Below are 17,582 nucleotides of genomic sequence, written 5' to 3'. Positions count from 1 at the left end.
CAAAATTCCTTCAACTCGTATACCCTCATTTTGTCGCAAGGTTGAACAAAGCATTTCCGCACTGTACACATACACGGCGCAAAACTGTACTAATGACAGCGACTTGAGCTCGGACGTCAGTCTAAGGGGCGCAGGAACCCATCAAATGCAGACCCTCCCTGGGAAACAATATGACGCTGAACTGCAGCCAGATATGAAGAAAATGTACATAATCAAAGCGCAGTTTTTGAGATAGCATCTCTGGTCGGGAGTGGGATGATGTGTGTTCGGATCCGATGGTCCGCACAGTCTAACGGTCATCATGTACGAGGTAATACTTAGCATCTGTACTTGAGCCTAGGGCAGGTGACGCCAGGGAGAATGTGGATAGGCCTAAAATGCTTTCCATTTCGCCCCTGAAGAGTTCTTAACCTACCTAAACTTATGCTTAAAACACTTTGTGTTCTCCTTACCAAAGTCTTCATGAAAGCACACAGCGACGCTCCGTCAAGATCCTTTTCATTATGGACGCCATTTCCACTCTTAGAACCTCTGACTCGAGTCTCGTTCATAGCAGGTTGGAACTGCCGCATCGTTTAAGCGGCTCCGGGGGCATAACAAGGTTTAGCATCCCTGCACTGCCGGTTTTCGCCGCCGCGATTCCAAGATCCTGACAGACGAACCCATGCAAGGCACGGCTCCGGATCCGCATTTCCGATATAATATTATTTTGCCTCCCCCTTCATATGGACTTGTCTGTTCGAAGAATATACTGTTGTACGGATTGTGGCTATGGTATGTGGGCTGTTCCCGAGTCGTATCCCCCCTTTCTGAGCCACCGAATTCTGCTTGTGAACCGCGATGGAGGAGGCGTCCCAACCACGTGCGCCAAAAAGGCAGAGGAGACAATACCGGAGTTGTGATAACTGTCGCAAGGGCCGGCGGGCTTGCGATGCGGTATCTTTGGGCATCAACCCTCTACAACCGGGCAGCGCGGGCGCGGGGACCAGCTCTGCAGCGATAGCCTGCTCGACGTGTCGACGCGCGAACAAGGAATGCACATTCACTTGGCTCCAAGATCTTCCTCGCGGGACATTGCCTGAGAGTCTGAAGCAGAAATTCAGCAGGCGCTATGACCCTGCCTTACATACCAGAGGAGAGTCCTCACAAGGGCCTCGACACCCGTCACAGCCCACCCTCCCACACGGTGCCAGTTTCAGCGAGACGGCCAGCATGAGAACAAACTGGACCATGAACGGACCAGCCGTAGAAAACACAAACAGCCCGTGGCAAGCACCGCGTCGCGAGCAGGCGGTTCACAGGAACATTGAGCAGCAGGCAGCAACTACTCTGTGCGCGACTGGGGCCGATAACTCCATTGACACCTTAGGTGCCAGTACCAACTGGCTGGAAAATATCGCATGGTCAGCTTCACCCTTTCCCCACGACCAAGGACAAGAGTTCTGGCAGTCCGGCGCAGCGTACGTGGGAGCCCAAGTGCCCTCCTTCGACGACAGTGGCCAGTCCTCGTCATTCGGGAGCTGGAATTCACCCATGTATGGCTCGCTCGCTGGGTTTCCCCAGTTCAATAACGAAGGCTTTAACGAAATCGACCCAAGTTTACCCTATCCTCCAGATCAGACAGGGACATTCCCTCTTACTCTAGACTCGGGCGATTTGTCTCTACTCACCGATACAGGACTGGGGAATATTCCACCGTATACATCACAGGTAGCGGACGATGTCACCTTCAACATGCGCGAGTTTGACCTTACGCAGTCTTTCAGCAAAGGTTTGATTTCTGACAGACTGCTAAGCATATACCATGACAGTTTTGAGAATACTCTCTCTTGCTGGGTCACCGTGTCCAATTGCCCTTACAAGCTGCCCAGACTGCTTCAGGGGAGCCCAAACCAAAGACAGAGGCTCGTCTCATATCTGGCAAGTACCGGCTTTTATCAGCGGATCAGGAGGCTTGACAACGCCTTTTCGCCTCTCCGGAGACAGTCGTTGAGCCGTGGAGACGGCGCCAGGGTATCCAAGGCCCTCATGCTTGCGATCATGGCGTTTGCCTGCCAATGGACTCATTCACATGACAGGGTGCGGCGTTCGCGCGCGACTGACTTGGAAAGCGACGCCCATGAGCCCCAACATGCGACTGGTGAAAACATGCCAGACACGACCGGCGTGGATCCTTACGACTTTGAGCGCCTCGTCCAGCAGAGTCTCTGGAACGAGGCGGCGGACGCTGTGCACGCTTGTCTAAACATTGACTCTTTCGAGCTAGTATTTGCTCTGATGATATTCGCCATCATGGAGAGACCACTCAATCGTCGCAGGGCTGATGTCTACGAGCATTCGAGGTTGTTCTCTGATCAGAGAAATACATCTGCGGCTGCGTCTGTACCGGCTACAAATTCAAGGGACCAGGCACTTCCTTCTGCGGATCGAACAAGAGCCATCACGGTTGGTAATGAGCGATATCTTGAGATTGCGCTGCGCCATTTACTCACCTGGAAGAGGAGAATCTCCTCGGCCAGACGGCAACAAGCGGCGCGAGCTCAGCTTTCCTCGCAGAATATTTCGAGCTCATCACATCCAATTCTGCTGGAAGATTACCAAGCGTTTGACATGTTGTTCTGGTTCAGCATCATGTGTGATACGACGTCGGCGGTTCTGAATGAGCAGGGCCCTGTGATCCCTGACGACGACTCGGTCTTCACCCTTGACGACGGGCAACCGGCTTCACAGCCTACAGGAGTCGCCACACCCTTCGACAGACATAGTCACCCCCCAAGAAGCACCAGTTCGAATGCTAGTGTCTGGGGATCTTGTCTGGCAAATGCTCAACCCGTTGTTTTTGGCGTCCCCGCCGTGCGATGGCCCTGGCCGCAGGACGTTGGGGAGAGACTGCTCCAAGAAGCAACGCCTGTCAAGGTGTTGCTGTGGAGGAGACTCACGGTCCTCCACGCCCACCTGTCCAAGGAGACACCGCCAGCCGCCATCGAGAGATGCATCGCAGAGACGTTGAAAGTGTATGAGTACTGGCAACAGCACTACGGCGACTTCATGCTGGACTGCCTCGCGAACCATGCCCAGTTGCCATTCAAGATCCAGTCGTGGTACGTCGTTCTCGGCAGCCATTGGCACCTGGCCGGGCTGCTTCTGGCCCAGTACATCGACCTGGCGGACGGGACGTTGAAGTCGGAGAGCGTGCAGCGCTCGCTGCGACAGTCGTCGGCGCTGGTTTTGGAGCTGCAGAAAGCCAACGCCTACGCCATCGCCGACCTCGCGAGGGCGGCCAAACCGTCCGATTCCCGCATGTCAGGTCAAGACCAGTCCTTCCACTACGCCACCGCCTACGGCGCGCTTGTCACCGAGCCGTGGCCCGAGGTCCTCAACCGCGCTCTCGCAAAGGCGTGCGAAGTGCTGTTGACGTGGCTGTCGTCCACGAAAGACCCCGCCGCCGCCGGGGCCGCCGCCGCCCTCACCACCTCGCAGCAGGCGTGGATATCCGCCAACACCAGCGTGTCCGAGCTGACCCGGCAGTCGACGAGTTGCATCGACGCCCTCAGTTTCTTGGGGAGTAGCTCTGACCAGGCCCAGTCGACGGCCTCGTCTCTCGAGAGCAGGCTGAAGTCTCTAGACGTGGGGCCGCCGCAGGCTTTTGATGGTGTGCATTGGCAGGACTTTGGCTTGGATAACCTGGTCTACTGATCTCGGTCAGTGCCGCGTCCGAAAACAGGAAGTGGCGTGTCATGGCTAGCTACTTGCATACGCGTAGACACCAAAGTATCTAGATAGATACGATGGTAGCGAGCACGCCGAGTAGGTACAGATAGAGAGATGTGTATGTATATATGTAGATAATGAAGTCCCTTTGTCAAGCCGTATAACACCTACTTCCCGCGCCATGTAAGGAGGCTGGACCGAGTTTTTTCAGTTTCTGTCTATATTCTTTTCTTACTCTCCTTCTGTCTGCCTTCTTCCTGCCCTTTCTTTCTTTCCGTCTTTCGTCACCCGAGTCCCTAACCTGGATGGAAGGCCCGTTACGCCATTCTTCATCTCTTTGCGGAGGAGGTTCTCTGTCTCTGTCTCCAGTACGTTTTACAACCCCCCAGCCAACACAGAGACATCAGTAACGCTCCGCAGCGCCAACACGGTGTCGCTGGCCTTCTTGGCCCCTTGGGCTCCCAACACGGGAGTCACCTGGTCGATGAACTTGTCCTGCAACTGCGCGTCTGTCATGGGCACCTCGAGACTGCCGATGGCGTGTTGGACGTGTTTGGTGAGAGTCGTGGGCGCGCCGGAGCCTCCAGCACCACCTGCATCAAACTCGACGACAATCACGGCCTCGTCGGCGCCGAGCGCGGCGTCCGCCGTGGCGGCAATCTTGTCCCTGACACTGACGATCTCGTCGCTCGTAACTACCGCGTCCTCGTACTGCGCGGGCCCGGCCTTGCCCAGCACCAGCCCGACCGCGCCGCCGTGGTAGACGGAGAACTTGGCCTGCAGGCCATCCTTGGGGGTTTTCTTGCCCGTCAGCTCCAGCACGAGCGGGTGCACGGTGCAGCGGACGCGGGAGATCTGCGAGGCGGCGAGCCCGCGCTGCTGCATGTCGCGGTGCAGTTGGATGCAGGCGTCGATGATCGGGTGCACGACGATGCCGCAGGGAAATGGCTTGAACGAGTTCTTCTCCGTCTCCCACACGGTGCCGAGCGTGGCCACGGCATCGTCCACCCGCTGCGTTTCGCTCACCACATTCACCCACCCACGCTTGGCCTCCAACGCCTGCGTCGACGACGTGTACCCCTTCGAAGCAAGCACCGCGGCCATGAGCCCGTTCTGTGCCGCCCGGCCGACGTGGAACGACTTGGTGTCGGAGCCGAACATCTCGCGCAGGCCCGTGACCTGCGTGGCGGCGATGCCGATCGCGTGCGCCATTTGTTCCGTGGTGAGATTAAGCAGCTTGCCCACGGCCACGGCGGCGCCGATGGAGCCGGTTGTTGAGGTGATGTGCCTATATGTAGCGAGAAGGAGTTGTTAGTTGATGAAGTAGTTCATGTATTTGCCACCATTTGCGCTCTCTTTATGTGTCAAAAAGAGGGGACTAGGGATGTGTAGATACATCCACTTCGCCCCTAATAACTGGTACCACTCTCCCTGAGATGCTGGTGCTGAATGTCACAGAGCCTTTCGGATCACGAGGCACATGGACCGTCAAGGACCGTCAAGAACCGTCAAGAGCAATCCAGAGACGAGAAGGAAAATCAAGAGGGAGGGAGGGAGCGAGGTGAAACTGACCAGCCAATATCATAATGCTTGGGCCACACGGCCAACCCGACTTTACACTCTGCCTCGATGCCCGCGACGAGGGCGACGATGAACTCGTCGCCGCCAACAGGCTTCCCTAACGCCTCGGCCTGCGCCAGCAACGCGCTCGCCACGGGACCCGTCGGGTGGATGATGGTCTCGAGGTGCGTGTCGTCGTAGTCGTGGACGTGCGAGGCGATGCCGTTGATCAGGGCCGCGTGCGATGCGTCGGCCTTGCCGTTGCCATTGTCCCCTGGCGATGATGTTAAGGATGATGATGATGACTGGTGGCCGAGGATGCTCGAGGTGGGTTTGCCAAAGAACGGAGCCAGCGCGTCCAGCGCCGTCGTCGTGGTCCGGTGGTTCGACCCGCCCAGCGCGCAGCCCGTCCAGTTGTAGAAGCTGCGCACAGCGGCCTGGACGACGGGCGCAGGCAGGTCGGTGAGTTGGAGGGACGCGCTCCACGCCGCGAGGCGGAGGGTTGCCATTCTTCTTCTCTTTTTTTTTCCCTACTGTGCCTTCTTTTCTCCCTTGCCTTTTTTTTTCTTTGGCCCTGTCTCTGGTTTGCAGCTTCTTCGTCACAAATCACAACCCACCGTGACTGACCAACCGACAGACAGACAGACAGACCGATTAGCACAACCTAGCCCTCAAGTCCCTATCTAATATGCGAAGAACTGGTCTTGGACGGGTTTGGCACAGCACAAATCCTCCCTTCGTATTGGCTCCTTGAACCCGATCAACGGACAGACACACAGGGTACAGCGGGACAAAAAATATCCAAAGGGGGGTAAAAGGAGCAGGACAGGGTTTTTCATCCAAAACAATCCCTGTTTCTCATACAAGAGTATCATATATAAAACATAATAGATGACAGCACTACAACCAACACCTGTCCTTCATTGCCGATCGGCAGACCGGCAAATGAACCATCCAGCATCCCATCGCCTGTTCAAAGTGGCCGGACAGGTACGTACGGCTTTCCCCGCGGGCAATGGCCGTTCGTTCGTGCACTGGTGACCCCGTTCCACTCATTTCAGTGCGACGGTACTACCAGAGAGATGGTGATTGATTATTGCAAGGGAGGAAGGGAGGGGAGAGGAGGGGAGGATGACGGTGCTCGTCCAGGCAGGCGGCTGATGCCCCTCACGGATTCAAGGGCCGATATCGCATATTGCATAATGCATTGGGGGAACCACTGAATTTAAAATCCCTCTCTTCTCCAACAGGACAGAGTAGGAACAGAGAGAGAGCGTGACTATACCGGGGACGTATACACATGTGTAGTTGTCGACACTCAGCTCGGGCCAACAAGACCAAATGACACGAGTCCTTGATACAACATGCATCACTGCGACAGATGACGATTGAATTACTTTTATCCACCTGCCACTTCCCCACCATTTTACCATTACCTCCTTCGCAGAATCAGCCGCAGACCGGATAGTAGATATCCATCCCATATCCTGTGATGAGTATTAGTCCAGTCCGGTCCAGTCCATCCCAACCCCTCCCCGTACATCCATCAACAATATCTCCCCTCTTCAAGTCAATCATACTCTGCCTTGAGATGCGACCCCCAGGTCTTTGAATGCTTGATCGAGAGTTCTGGTGGCGAAAGACCCGGGCCTGTCGCGTTCGATGCCACGCTGGCTCTCCTTGTCCTGCCAACATTCCACCTCTCCCGTTCCCGCAGCACAAACTCGTCCCATTCCATCTTACCCTTTTGAAAGATGCCAGTACCGGGAAACAACGCAACGCCAGCGTGTACTAGCTCGTCTTCTTCTTGACCTGCACCTGGGGTCGCCGTCGTCTCGCGCTTGCGGTACACTCGCGGACTCACACAGAGCGCTGAGTAAATGTTGTCTCGGCAACTGGCCAGGGTCGGATCTGGCGCGTCCTCAACGTCAAAGCCTTCGCTGAATTCCTTCCACCCGCTGCTGCTGTTCGCCGAGGGACTGCTATCAATATAGACCGGGCATCGGTCGCGCCGGGATTCTTGACCGAGCTCCGCCGCCTTGATAAACACCTTCTTCAGCTCGGACCTAAAATCGGCCTTGTTGCTCTCACTCAACAATGGTTCAAGTATCTGGACGACTTGTTGGTCGATCGCAGCTGTGATCTTCTCTTCGACGTCCACTCCATTGTCGAGCCGATCCAGAACCCTCAGTGTAGACACCTTCCAGTCATGCTGTATTTCTTCGCCCTCAGCTGCCAGATTCCAATAGATTTCATCGATGGCGTGTGTGTCCTTTTTCGTTTTCCAGAGGTACCGAGAGAAAAACGGTTGCCACACCGTCTCGCGGATGGCGTCGAAAATGAGGTTCTGCACATTGGCAAGTCGCAGAACCCGCGCAGTCTCCGTTGGAGTCACCGGTACCACCGCAAAAGTGCTGCGTTTTCTTTTCAGTTGACCATATGTGCCAGTGCGATTCTGTATCAAGAGCTGTCGTATGAGTAGGACATCAAATAAAGTACAAAGTATCAATCCACCACGACGATGGTGGTAGCACTTACCTCTATTGCTTTGTCCGGCAAATCAGAGAAATAGTCGTCAACAGTCGAGGCCACCGAGTCAATGAGGTCTCTGTATCGCTCCGCGCTGTAGGCGGTGTTTTAGCCCAAGCAACCCAGACCAGGAGGAGGCGTTACTTACTAGTGTTCCACAGGCAACCTCTTGACTTCATACTTGGCCTTGACGCTGGCAAGCGATTGCTGGATCTTCTCGAGTTCGGCAGTCGCTTTGCTCTGCATAGTTTCGCGAGTTTGCCTTTCCTGGTCGCGCAGCTGCGTCATGTCCTGCAGTTCTTGTTCCCTTTTCGCCAGCTTCTCCTCGAGTGATTTCTTGTCCGCTTCTAATTTGGATATCCTCTCTTGGTTGTCCTTCTCCAGCTGATCTTTCTTCAACTCAAGTGCCTCTTGGGCGTCCTGGACCAGTTTCTCATGGTCTTTCTTATGCTTCTCGAGCAGGTTCTCGTACATGTCCTTCAGTCGCTGTCCGGAGCCTGCCTTTGTTTCCAATCGCGCAATCTCTTTCTCATACTCTCTCTTCTCATTACGCAACTGCACGTTGTGACTCTGTTTTATCTTATCCAATTTTGCCCACAGCATTTTATTCTCTTTTTCAAGTTCCGAATTCTCCATCTCAAGTGCTTGCCCAGTGTTGTATCTGTCGTCCACTATCTTGATCATTTCTGCATGGCCATTGAATATTTCCGCGAGTTTGGCAAGCGCGCTGTCACCGAGAGATCTACTTTCTTGGAGATGGTGTACCTGGTCATGAATCTGAGCGCCGAGCGGACCAAAATCCCACTTGTCAAGCTGCACACTGTCCAAGTCATGGCTATCGACTCCGTTCGGTAGCCCATCAGACACCTTCTCCGCCTTTCCGTTGGTCATGGGATGGTTGCCAGGCTCGGACATGGAAGCTGGTCGGACCTTGGATTTCACAGCAGCTTTGAGTATGTCGCGCAAGCATACGAGAGCGACCAATTAACTCACCGGAAGTTTATCTCTTTTCCTTTTGATCGAACGCACAGGGCGAAGAATCTTGTTCACATAAGACTCAGTGCTCGAGATCTCGCGCTCCAGTTCAACGGAAAATCTGTAGTTGGGGGACATAGAGCATGGCTCGAGTCATTGTAAGTGGACAAACTGTTTCGAAGATAGAGAAGGCTGATGCAGAGGGATTGAGGTATATGGCCCAGTCTCCTGGGTTGTGGATGCACACTGACTCTCTCGCTCACCTTCACATGGAAGAGGCATTTGATTTCCTCCACGTGTCTGCCAGTGAGTGAAGGAACAACGCCCAAGTGTCAACCAATGCCATCGAGGGTTGCCGTCCTCGCATGATGATGTACAGGGTTCATTCGTGATACGGGACCTTCATTTTTACAATTGGACACCTCGGCCTAAATTGTGAGGCGTAGTCGAGAACATATGGTCCGTGCGAGTGCCGCGAGGTTGGGCCACGGGCCTATCAGCTGCCGACGCAAGCCTGGCAGGCCAATTTTTCATCTGCTGAGCTTTTTGGTCCCCCACGTTTGGAGGCCAGAAGTTTGCTGCACGGATGAGTTGTCATCGCCCTGTAGCCAGTGCGAGAATGTCTCGAGTCCAAGATGGTGTTTGAGCATTAGCTGGAAGATGAAGGGTTGAATGGGATTGGTGATACAAGACAAGGCGTTTTAGCTAGAAGCTGTCGAGTCTCCAGGCAGCCGGCCAACTGGAGGCGCACGGGATGTTCATCCGCGGCACGAACCGCCAGCGACCACGGACGAGGTGTAAAGGGCTATAGGAGCCAACTGTGGAGGGAGTTGATCGCCTTCCAAGTTTGTCTCGCAGGTAACCATGACACGAGATGGGGGAGGGTATCGGCCACTCAACCGAGCTACAGCGAGGTTATGACGCACAGACTCGGTACTGGGTGATGATTCCTGTGGGCAGACTCGATCAAACAATAGTATCATATAAACTGTAACAATCCTCAAGAATGATGGCTTGGAGGCCTGCGTGGCTTCTTCGTCCCTAAAATCAGAGGGACACACGCGCGCACTCACGAGACCTGGCGATAAGGAACCTTATCACCACGTGATTGAGCCTTGGCATCGTGACACGCTGTCGAACTTCAACGCGTAGGAGAAAGGGGCCGAGATGGCAGAGTCTGTAAAGGGGAGAGAGAGAGAGAAGGCTCACATCATCTTTCTTTATCCTTCTACATTCATATCTGTCAACATCTCCCTCTCACACACATTCTCTCTCCATCTCTTTGAATCCCCATCTACGCTTTCGCCACAACACACTAACACCACCGACAGACGAGAGGGCATTGACAAAAGGCCACATCTTACTTATTTACCAAACATTGGCAATCCCTACGACGACGACGTACCGTTAAGAACACCGACCCGGGCCTCTTCGACATCTGAAAGACTTCTCTTTATCTAGAAGTTCTTTACCATTTTAGATCTTCAATAAAATTACACCATCGCTTCCTTCCTCGTCTATCAAAAATGGTCAGTCCCCCCAAGTTCTCTCGCACTATTTATTCACCACTCACGAACAACCACACAGGCTCAAACTCCCGCCCAACGCCGCGCCAACGAGAAGCACGCCAAGGGCGTTGAGAAGCGCATGGGCAAGCCCGAGACGGCGTACAAGAAGAAAGAAGCTAAGCGATCGCCTGTCGGTGTCGCTGCTGTTGGTTCGTCAGCCTATCTTTTCTTTATGGTTGCATGGACCCGTCAGGACAAGTTCAAGCCACTAACTAACCTTTTCTCTCTCTCTGTGTGTATATACAGTACTCCTGATCTTCGTGGTCATTGCGCCCCTGCTCATCGAACAATTAAAGCTGATCCCCTACCTCTGGGGCCTTCTGCTCGATTTGCTGGCCAAGATCGGACTCGTGTCGAAATAAGTCCTTTTGGGCTCTTTGCTCTCTTCAACCCCCCCCCACCTCCCCCGGTTCTTTTGGGGAGGCTTTGTTTCTGGTTGGTTGGTTGGTTGGTTGGTGGATGGACGGAGGACGGACTGATCAATGTACAACGGCTGGATTTCCCACGCCCCATGCATGATCTGACAGATTCCTCTCATCATCTCCCTCATGCGACTCATAAAGGAGAAATGCGGCAGAGGGAGCGAATGGCTTTTGGGGGAGCTGACACCGTGAGAAGCTTTTTGGTAGTTGCTCCCTCTCACCTCGTTTCCCCGACTGGTCAGATGAGCTGTTCTTGGGACGGAGGATGGGTACAAACTGGAGGGGAGCAAAAGTTCCGCATTACATCACTAGCTGTGTTTTGCTAGAAAGTTGCCTTGTACTGTATACACACGCTGACCAACTAACTCGATGTGAAACCGCTCTCATAATAATAAGTAGTTTTGCTCACAAATTCCCATCCACCTTCCCAACCATCCGGTGATAAACAAAACCTCTTACGAGTCACTAGACCAGAATATCTAGTACGGAATTCCATTGGTGATCAGTTGGAACTCGTCGTACACTTTGGTTGTCACGTTCGCCGCGCTCTTCTTGATGCATCCCAACATGAAATCGGCAGCCTCTCGCTCGGTCTTTTCCAGCACGAATCTCTGCTTGAAGTTCCTCATCGTCTCCGGCTTGAAGCACGGTAACCCGCTGTCTAGCATCAGACTCACCAAGTGACTGAGCTTGTCGCAGTAGGGGCGGCTGGCCAGGAAGGCCTTGATCGTCAGCTCCTCGAACCAGCGATATGGTTGACTGGTATGAGGGTCGTCGCCGCCCATGACGGCAATCATTTCAGGCGTCAATTTAAAAGGGGCCCGTTCGAATTTGACTCCGCCCGGCGCGATGTCGAAACAGAATCCAAAGTCAATGTGGAGAATGTGGCCTTTGTCGTCAATCATGATGTTTCCATTGTGGCGGTCCTTGAACTGTAAGAGGTACGTGATGACAGAATATGCCGCCATGCTCTTCACGAATTCACTGCGGGCTTCCTGGTACCGTACGGAATGTTCGCCGCCGTATTTGGTGATGAAGTAGTCATGCAGCCCATTTACCGCTTCCCGGCCCAACATGTCGCGACTGATAGAGTTCGGAAGTACGTCAATGACGCCACAGCCAGGCGCTGTCGCGGTGACACGATATGGAAAGACGTAGACATCCAGGCCGATCGAGTTGAAGATGCCACGGAAAGCTGCAATCATCTGCAGCGCGAGGACGTCTTGCCGACAGTCGTCGCCGACTTTGAAGATGGCACTCTGCCAAACCTCATAAGTTGACAAATTTCCATCGTTCAACTCAACGTTGGAGATGTCACTTGTATTTCTGCGGCTGTGGCTGATCTTGGGATGGGCGATTTGAACCTTGGGTGCCGACTCTATCAGGTCGCTCGTCTCCTCATTGGAGGCCCCCTTCTGTTTGCGAATTCGGAAAGTTGCCATATACGGGGCCTTTGCATGAGACTGCAACGGCTTACCAGATTTCCGATCGATGCCCACCACTACACCGTCAGGGTTACTCGGAAGATAGACCCCGACATCGACTTTGATTCTCCGAAGCTCTTCTTCAATCTTGGCCTTCTTTTCTGGCTTAGGCCTCTTGATGAACGGCTTGAGTTTGCCCGAGATATCGGTTACCTCACTGAAGAAGGAAAACTCTCGCTCGTAAAAGTCCTTGTCTTCGCCGGAGAAACTCGAGATCAGACTGTTCATGACTTTATCCAGTGTGGGCTTGACAGGGTCCGGCACTTGCGAGTCCTCATCCTTGTATGCGTTGGCCTTCATGTTCCAAATGATCTGGTGAGCAAACAACTGGGAAAATTTGCCTGTCTCGATGATGTACCGCTCGACGTATCCCAGCGCATCATACCGTAGGCTCTGTACAATCTGTGGGACATAGAAGAACGTGACATCAACAGAGTGGCTCTCCACAGCTCTCATCGCGTACTGGATGATGAATGGGTGATTACCAAAAGCAGGCATGAAGTACGTCACGGCCTGAACTGGATTGACCGGACGCCAGTATAATAGATACTTCAATTGGAATGACAAGTCTGACGCCAGTCTGTCCCCAAGCAGCAAATCGACTGCATTAGCTTCGTGCAGAGCTTTTTCGGGTTGATTAAGTAGCAGGAATCGGACATCGCGGCGAAGCTGGTCATAGTTGAATCGTGCGAGAAGCTGTACCGCCAGAGCTGGGTCCTCTGCCCATGCGGTCCGAACGAGGCCTGCAACTTGAGACTCAGGCTGGGCTTGGTGGCCCGAATGCCCAAGGGGTGACAACCAAACATTCAGCCGGTTGATTTCGTTCGTTAGAAGAGCCTCTAATAGCTCGTGCTTCTGTTGGGGATCTTTTCTGGTCGCCGAAGCTGGAAATATGGGTATCCGGGTACCTTGCAACAAGGCCAAAACATCCTGCATCACTTGAACCTCAGCCTTTAACTGTAGCCGATTGCCACCAAAGGACCAATATGGCGGCTTTGCAAACCACTGCAGTCCGACGGATAGAATAAGATCTTTCAGTTTCCACATAGACAACTTGTTGAGACATGTGCTATTTTTGACCACTCGAAGAGCGAAAAGGACCACGTGGAATTGGATGTCGCGCAGAAGGGGATGTCCCTTGATACGGATAAAGCCATGAAGAGTTCGCTCTAGCAGTCGGAGAAATGTACGTTGAGTATTGGCGCTTCCAAGTCTGATGGCATTGAAATGACTTTCGAAAAATTGCATTAACCTGAAATGGGGCGCGATGGTGTTGTGCGCTGCTTGTGCTTCTTTGTGCAGCGCAGCTCTGTCAGATGGAGCGAACTCTTCCTTGACATAAAATGGATCTGGTTGCTCGAAATTGGGGCTGAAGATGCCGACTTTGCGATCAATCGTCCTTTCCCAGGCCTGCGCAACCTCTGTCAAGATTCGGGGCTCCATCCTGGTGTTCTCGTGGATGACCCCAAGCCACAAGGAGATACCAAGTTTAATGGACTCCTTTGTGAAAATGGCGAATGGAATATTGACCAGGTAGTGCACAATAGCTGTCTGCGATTTCTTGCTCTGGCAGAGGAGAGCCGCCGCGCGTCGCAGAACATCCTGGACTTCGAACGCTTTAACATGAACCTTCAGACTCGTTTTCCTGTGAAGGTCGAGGAGTGCATCTTGCAAAACAGGCATTGGATCAGCAGACGGCCTCTGCAGGGAAGATCTTCGTCCGGTCGTGTCATCCATGTAGATCTCATCGCGGTGGTGGTCCGGGATTCCTGTAAATCGATATTCTTGCCGAGCAGTGTATTGGGCTACAAAATCAGACGCCATGTTGATGTCCATTGAGTCATTTCTTCGGTCGATGGCGTTCAGTCTACGATCCGTCGGGGGGATCATGGAGCCCATTTCCAGAGCAAACGATCTGCCCAGGGAAATATGTCCGTATGCCCCAGTGTCATCGAATTCGGAGAGGTATGTCTGGAGTAGGCCCTTGACGTCCAAAGGTGCGACCCCCAATACCATGGTCACCCATTTCCTGGCATCACTATGCAGCGTCTGCAGAGTGCGCTTGCGGAATGCGTAGTCGTCGGATAACTCAACCGTGATCTTGCCTCGAGTCGAGGTGAGAATGGGCCGCCACTCGTACTCGTCAGTGTCTGCATCAAGACAGCTGGACCACATTAAAGAAAGGAGCTCCAGTAAAGCAAACAAGGCGGACTTTTGACACAAGGCCGAAGGGACAAAGCTGATGATATGGTTGGCTGCTGCCCTTGCGACCTCTTGCATCTTACTGCTCCGGTGACAACAGCCACTCAGGATCCGAGCGAGTTGTCGAGACACATACGGGGCGCTGAAATCATCGTCCTTGCCAGCCACAGCTTTCTGGGTATACCTCTTGACAACTTCGTTCGCAATCGAGCCCAGACATGCTCCCATGTGGCTGGTCTGCGTCGTCGGATCCGAGAAATAGTCCAGGATCTCAGCACAGCTTCCAGATACCGCTCGGAGGCTTTCAACAAGAAACACCGCATTTAAGAACACGACCTTCTGGTAACTCAACTTTCCGATGTCAGATTCTCGATCGGGGATAGCGAAAAGAAGAGCTTTCTTTTGGTCGTTCATGTGATGAGAGTTCATTCCTCTCCGCAGGACAGTGTTGATCTCCACATCTGATTCTAAAAGCTCGGCACGGTCATCATCCACGAGCGGCATCGAGTTCATGGCCAACACCCGCAACTCATGGTAATGCTGCTGGCCGATGCGAGACTGGAGAGTGATTCCGTGCACAGCCATGTTGTACCAGACCTCTCTAACCATGCTTAGCACATCGCCATCTTCGGCAAGTGTGCTCTCGATGGTTAGCGCAGGCTTTCGAGAAGCAAGAATAGACAGCGGCTTGAGGAGAGGTGCTATCTCTTTCGCAGCCTGTTCGACTTCCGCAGACTGCTTGAATTCGCCTTCGACAACATCCCCCTTGCTGAGGACCCGTTCCAGCAGCTGCATGGCATAGATCTTGAACAGTGGGGATCGGTTATCGAGGTTGATTGCCAAGTATTCTTGCGCGTTGCGGATAGCTTGCATGATGACGGTGTTTTCCTGAGCTACAGCCTCGTGATGCATTCGACTGTATAGTCTGATCAAAGCCTTGAACTCGTTCTCCTTGCCAAAAATGGCGAGCTTTGCCGCTTCTTCGATAATGCGAGCATCCACCACGACGCTGATCCTCCCCACCTTTTGTAACATCATCATCTGTGCCAGGGCGATTATTTTGTTGTCGTTGCATTCGGTGGCTATGACAACAATTGCATCTGCGACATTGCCACAAACCAGCGATGTTTCTTCGTCACCGCTCAGAGAGAGCGAAATGACGCTCCCAGTTCGGAGTCTTGTCGTAGATGACATGGACCCATTGTGACCCGGGTGCTCTAGCAACCCGTGAGCCTGGTGTACCTTTTCGGCCCCTGTTTGCGAACTGAGAACATTTCCCAGTGAATATATCGTGGTGATAATAGCATCGTGTGACAACATCCTCAAGATATGCGACAAGCTTTGCGCAGCGATGGCAACTGCTGGTGGTCGGGAGGTGCCTCGGACAATGAATCTTAACAGGGCCCGAGCGTAATTGTTTGCACCCTCGGGGATGTGTTTGGCCACGACGGCCATGGTTTTCAGGACTATGTCCGCAAGGTCGAGATCTGCCATTTGAACTTGGTTGGCGATCGAGTCTTCAAGCCATGCGGCCAGGTCCTCGGCATCTGCGATTTCCTCGTCCAGAACCAAGCAATGCAGATATGCTTCTACAGCGTATGCCTTGACAGAAAACGCAAGACGCTGTTGCCAGACTGAGCTGAGCTGTAAATAATCCGAGCCATCCTCTAGCACACGCATTTGCTCACTGACAATGTCCACCAGATAGGCGACCATGTCATCCGTAATAGTGTCATCTTTGGCTCGGTTTAGGTGGTTGCCAGCGATGTATTGATCGAGTATGTCTCCGCACTCTACCGTGTGTTCATCGCATAACATTCTGGCCGTACACGCAAGTACCAGTTTCATGAAGCCCTTTTGCAACACCATGGCTCCGACTGGAAGTCCCTGTGCTGCGAATCGTTTCAAGTATTTTCTCCAGTCACGATCCGCAGGATCAGTGGATGTGGAATTCCGGATAGCTGACGAGGCAGTCTCGACGGCTATCAGGAAACGCTCTGACAAAGCTTCTTTCAAGCAGCGAATAAGTTCGACTGTCTCATAAGGGGACCAGAAGTTGCCATGAGCAGCCGCCGCATCCAGAAACCCGATTAACGACACCGTTATCGCCGCAATTTCCTGGGTTTCGTCGTCGTCGTCTGAATCTTGCTCGCCAACCCCAACAGCTGCCAGTGCCGAAGCAGACTGGGACCAATTCTGTGTATACAACTTGATGCTGTACGCGACCGCGTTTTTCAAAGGGGGGAATCTGAGTCCGAGGACGAGTAGCGCCTTTGTAAGTTGGAACGTGAGGGCAGTCCACGGCGTGGGTCTGATTTCCTGGACAAAGGGCGAGGATGAGAAGACTTGGGAATGTGACTCGGGCAGGTAAGCTGTCAACTGCTTGACCAGGCGATCGGCATGAGACAGCTCGTGCAGGTCGTGAGCACTTGCGCACAAGGCGAGCAAGACATCGAGTTCGCGGGGCGACATAGGCACCCGTGAAATGGGTGCAATTGCCCGAAGGACGCCATCGAGAACACCACCGTTCGTCTGGGGCCTGATGGACGGCGCTGCCGATGTTAGACGCTTGAATTCCGCCTCACGGGTCGAGGATCGGACTGAGGAGAGGGCCGCAAGCTTGGAGAAGGCCTGGCGACGCAGGCCTCCATGACCGCTGAAACCACGTTAGCACAGACACATAACATTGAGAAAAAGAGAGTGGGAGGCATACAGGTCCATCTGGCCCGAGACTTGAGGCGCTTGTCGCGCAGACGTGGAGGAGGAGGACAAATCCACCTTGGTCTCCTTGGAGACTGCGGCATTGGGGGCAAGTCTAAAAGTTCAGAAGAGGAAATATGATGATGATGCGGGATGCCAGCATCACAAAGGGGAAAGTAGCCCGACAATGGACACCAAACGCATGCACGAAGAACCATCACTTCAGCATCCCTACCATTCCACGCGAATCAGGTTTATCTTCGACTTGTAATAGTTTGCCAAAGGTTTTATTAGCCGTTTGCACCTCCAATTTGGGTAGCCGGCGCTCCAGAGTTCTATGAAACGCGAAACATGGTGTCGTTCGCTCAACAGCAACACAATGGTATCTCTCACATTCGAACACGGTTTTTGGGGACATTCAACTGAAATGT

The 17,582-nt window shown here is 53.4% G+C and overlaps 5 protein-coding genes across 5 annotated transcripts; 2 read left to right on the top strand and 3 right to left on the bottom strand.

Annotated features, from left to right (window-relative positions):
• Positions 1 to 840: 840 nt before the first annotated feature.
• Positions 841 to 3,696, top strand: Z517_02276 (uncharacterized protein; the record flags this gene model as incomplete). The annotated part of the gene is made up of 1 exon (XM_013431387.1): positions 841 to 3,696. The coding sequence occupies one exon, from the start codon at positions 841 to 843 to the stop codon at positions 3,694 to 3,696; it is 2,856 nt and encodes a 951-aa protein (XP_013286841.1).
• A 390-nt stretch (positions 3,697 to 4,086) lies between these two features.
• Z517_02275 (uncharacterized protein) lies at positions 4,087 to 5,780 on the bottom strand (the record flags this gene model as incomplete). The annotated part of the gene is made up of 2 exons (XM_013431386.1): positions 4,087 to 4,999; positions 5,284 to 5,780. The coding sequence occupies 2 exons, from the start codon at positions 5,778 to 5,780 to the stop codon at positions 4,087 to 4,089; spliced, it is 1,410 nt and encodes a 469-aa protein (XP_013286840.1).
• Positions 5,781 to 6,841: 1,061 nt separating this feature from the next.
• On the bottom strand, positions 6,842 to 8,715 carry Z517_02274 (uncharacterized protein; the record flags this gene model as incomplete). Its single annotated transcript, XM_013431385.1, has 3 exons — positions 6,842 to 7,738; positions 7,810 to 7,894; positions 7,949 to 8,715. The coding sequence occupies 3 exons, from the start codon at positions 8,713 to 8,715 to the stop codon at positions 6,842 to 6,844; spliced, it is 1,749 nt and encodes a 582-aa protein (XP_013286839.1).
• A 1,586-nt stretch (positions 8,716 to 10,301) lies between these two features.
• On the top strand, positions 10,302 to 10,705 carry Z517_02273 (uncharacterized protein; the record flags this gene model as incomplete). The annotated part of the gene is made up of 3 exons (XM_013431384.1): positions 10,302 to 10,304; positions 10,363 to 10,492; positions 10,590 to 10,705. The coding sequence occupies 3 exons, from the start codon at positions 10,302 to 10,304 to the stop codon at positions 10,703 to 10,705; spliced, it is 249 nt and encodes an 82-aa protein (XP_013286838.1).
• Positions 10,706 to 11,244: 539 nt separating this feature from the next.
• On the bottom strand, positions 11,245 to 17,172 carry Z517_02272 (uncharacterized protein; the record flags this gene model as incomplete). The annotated part of the gene is made up of 2 exons (XM_013431383.1): positions 11,245 to 17,107; positions 17,165 to 17,172. The coding sequence occupies 2 exons, from the start codon at positions 17,170 to 17,172 to the stop codon at positions 11,245 to 11,247; spliced, it is 5,871 nt and encodes a 1,956-aa protein (XP_013286837.1).
• Between the last annotated feature and the right edge of the window lie 410 nt (positions 17,173 to 17,582).

This window comes from Fonsecaea pedrosoi (genome assembly GCF_000835455.1).
Source record: "Fonsecaea pedrosoi CBS 271.37 unplaced genomic scaffold supercont1.2, whole genome shotgun sequence".
In the NCBI taxonomy this organism is placed as follows: domain Eukaryota; kingdom Fungi; phylum Ascomycota; class Eurotiomycetes; order Chaetothyriales; family Herpotrichiellaceae; genus Fonsecaea; species Fonsecaea pedrosoi.
The sequence above is the reverse complement of the archived record's forward strand: the minus strand, read 5'-3'. Positions and strand labels throughout refer to the sequence as shown.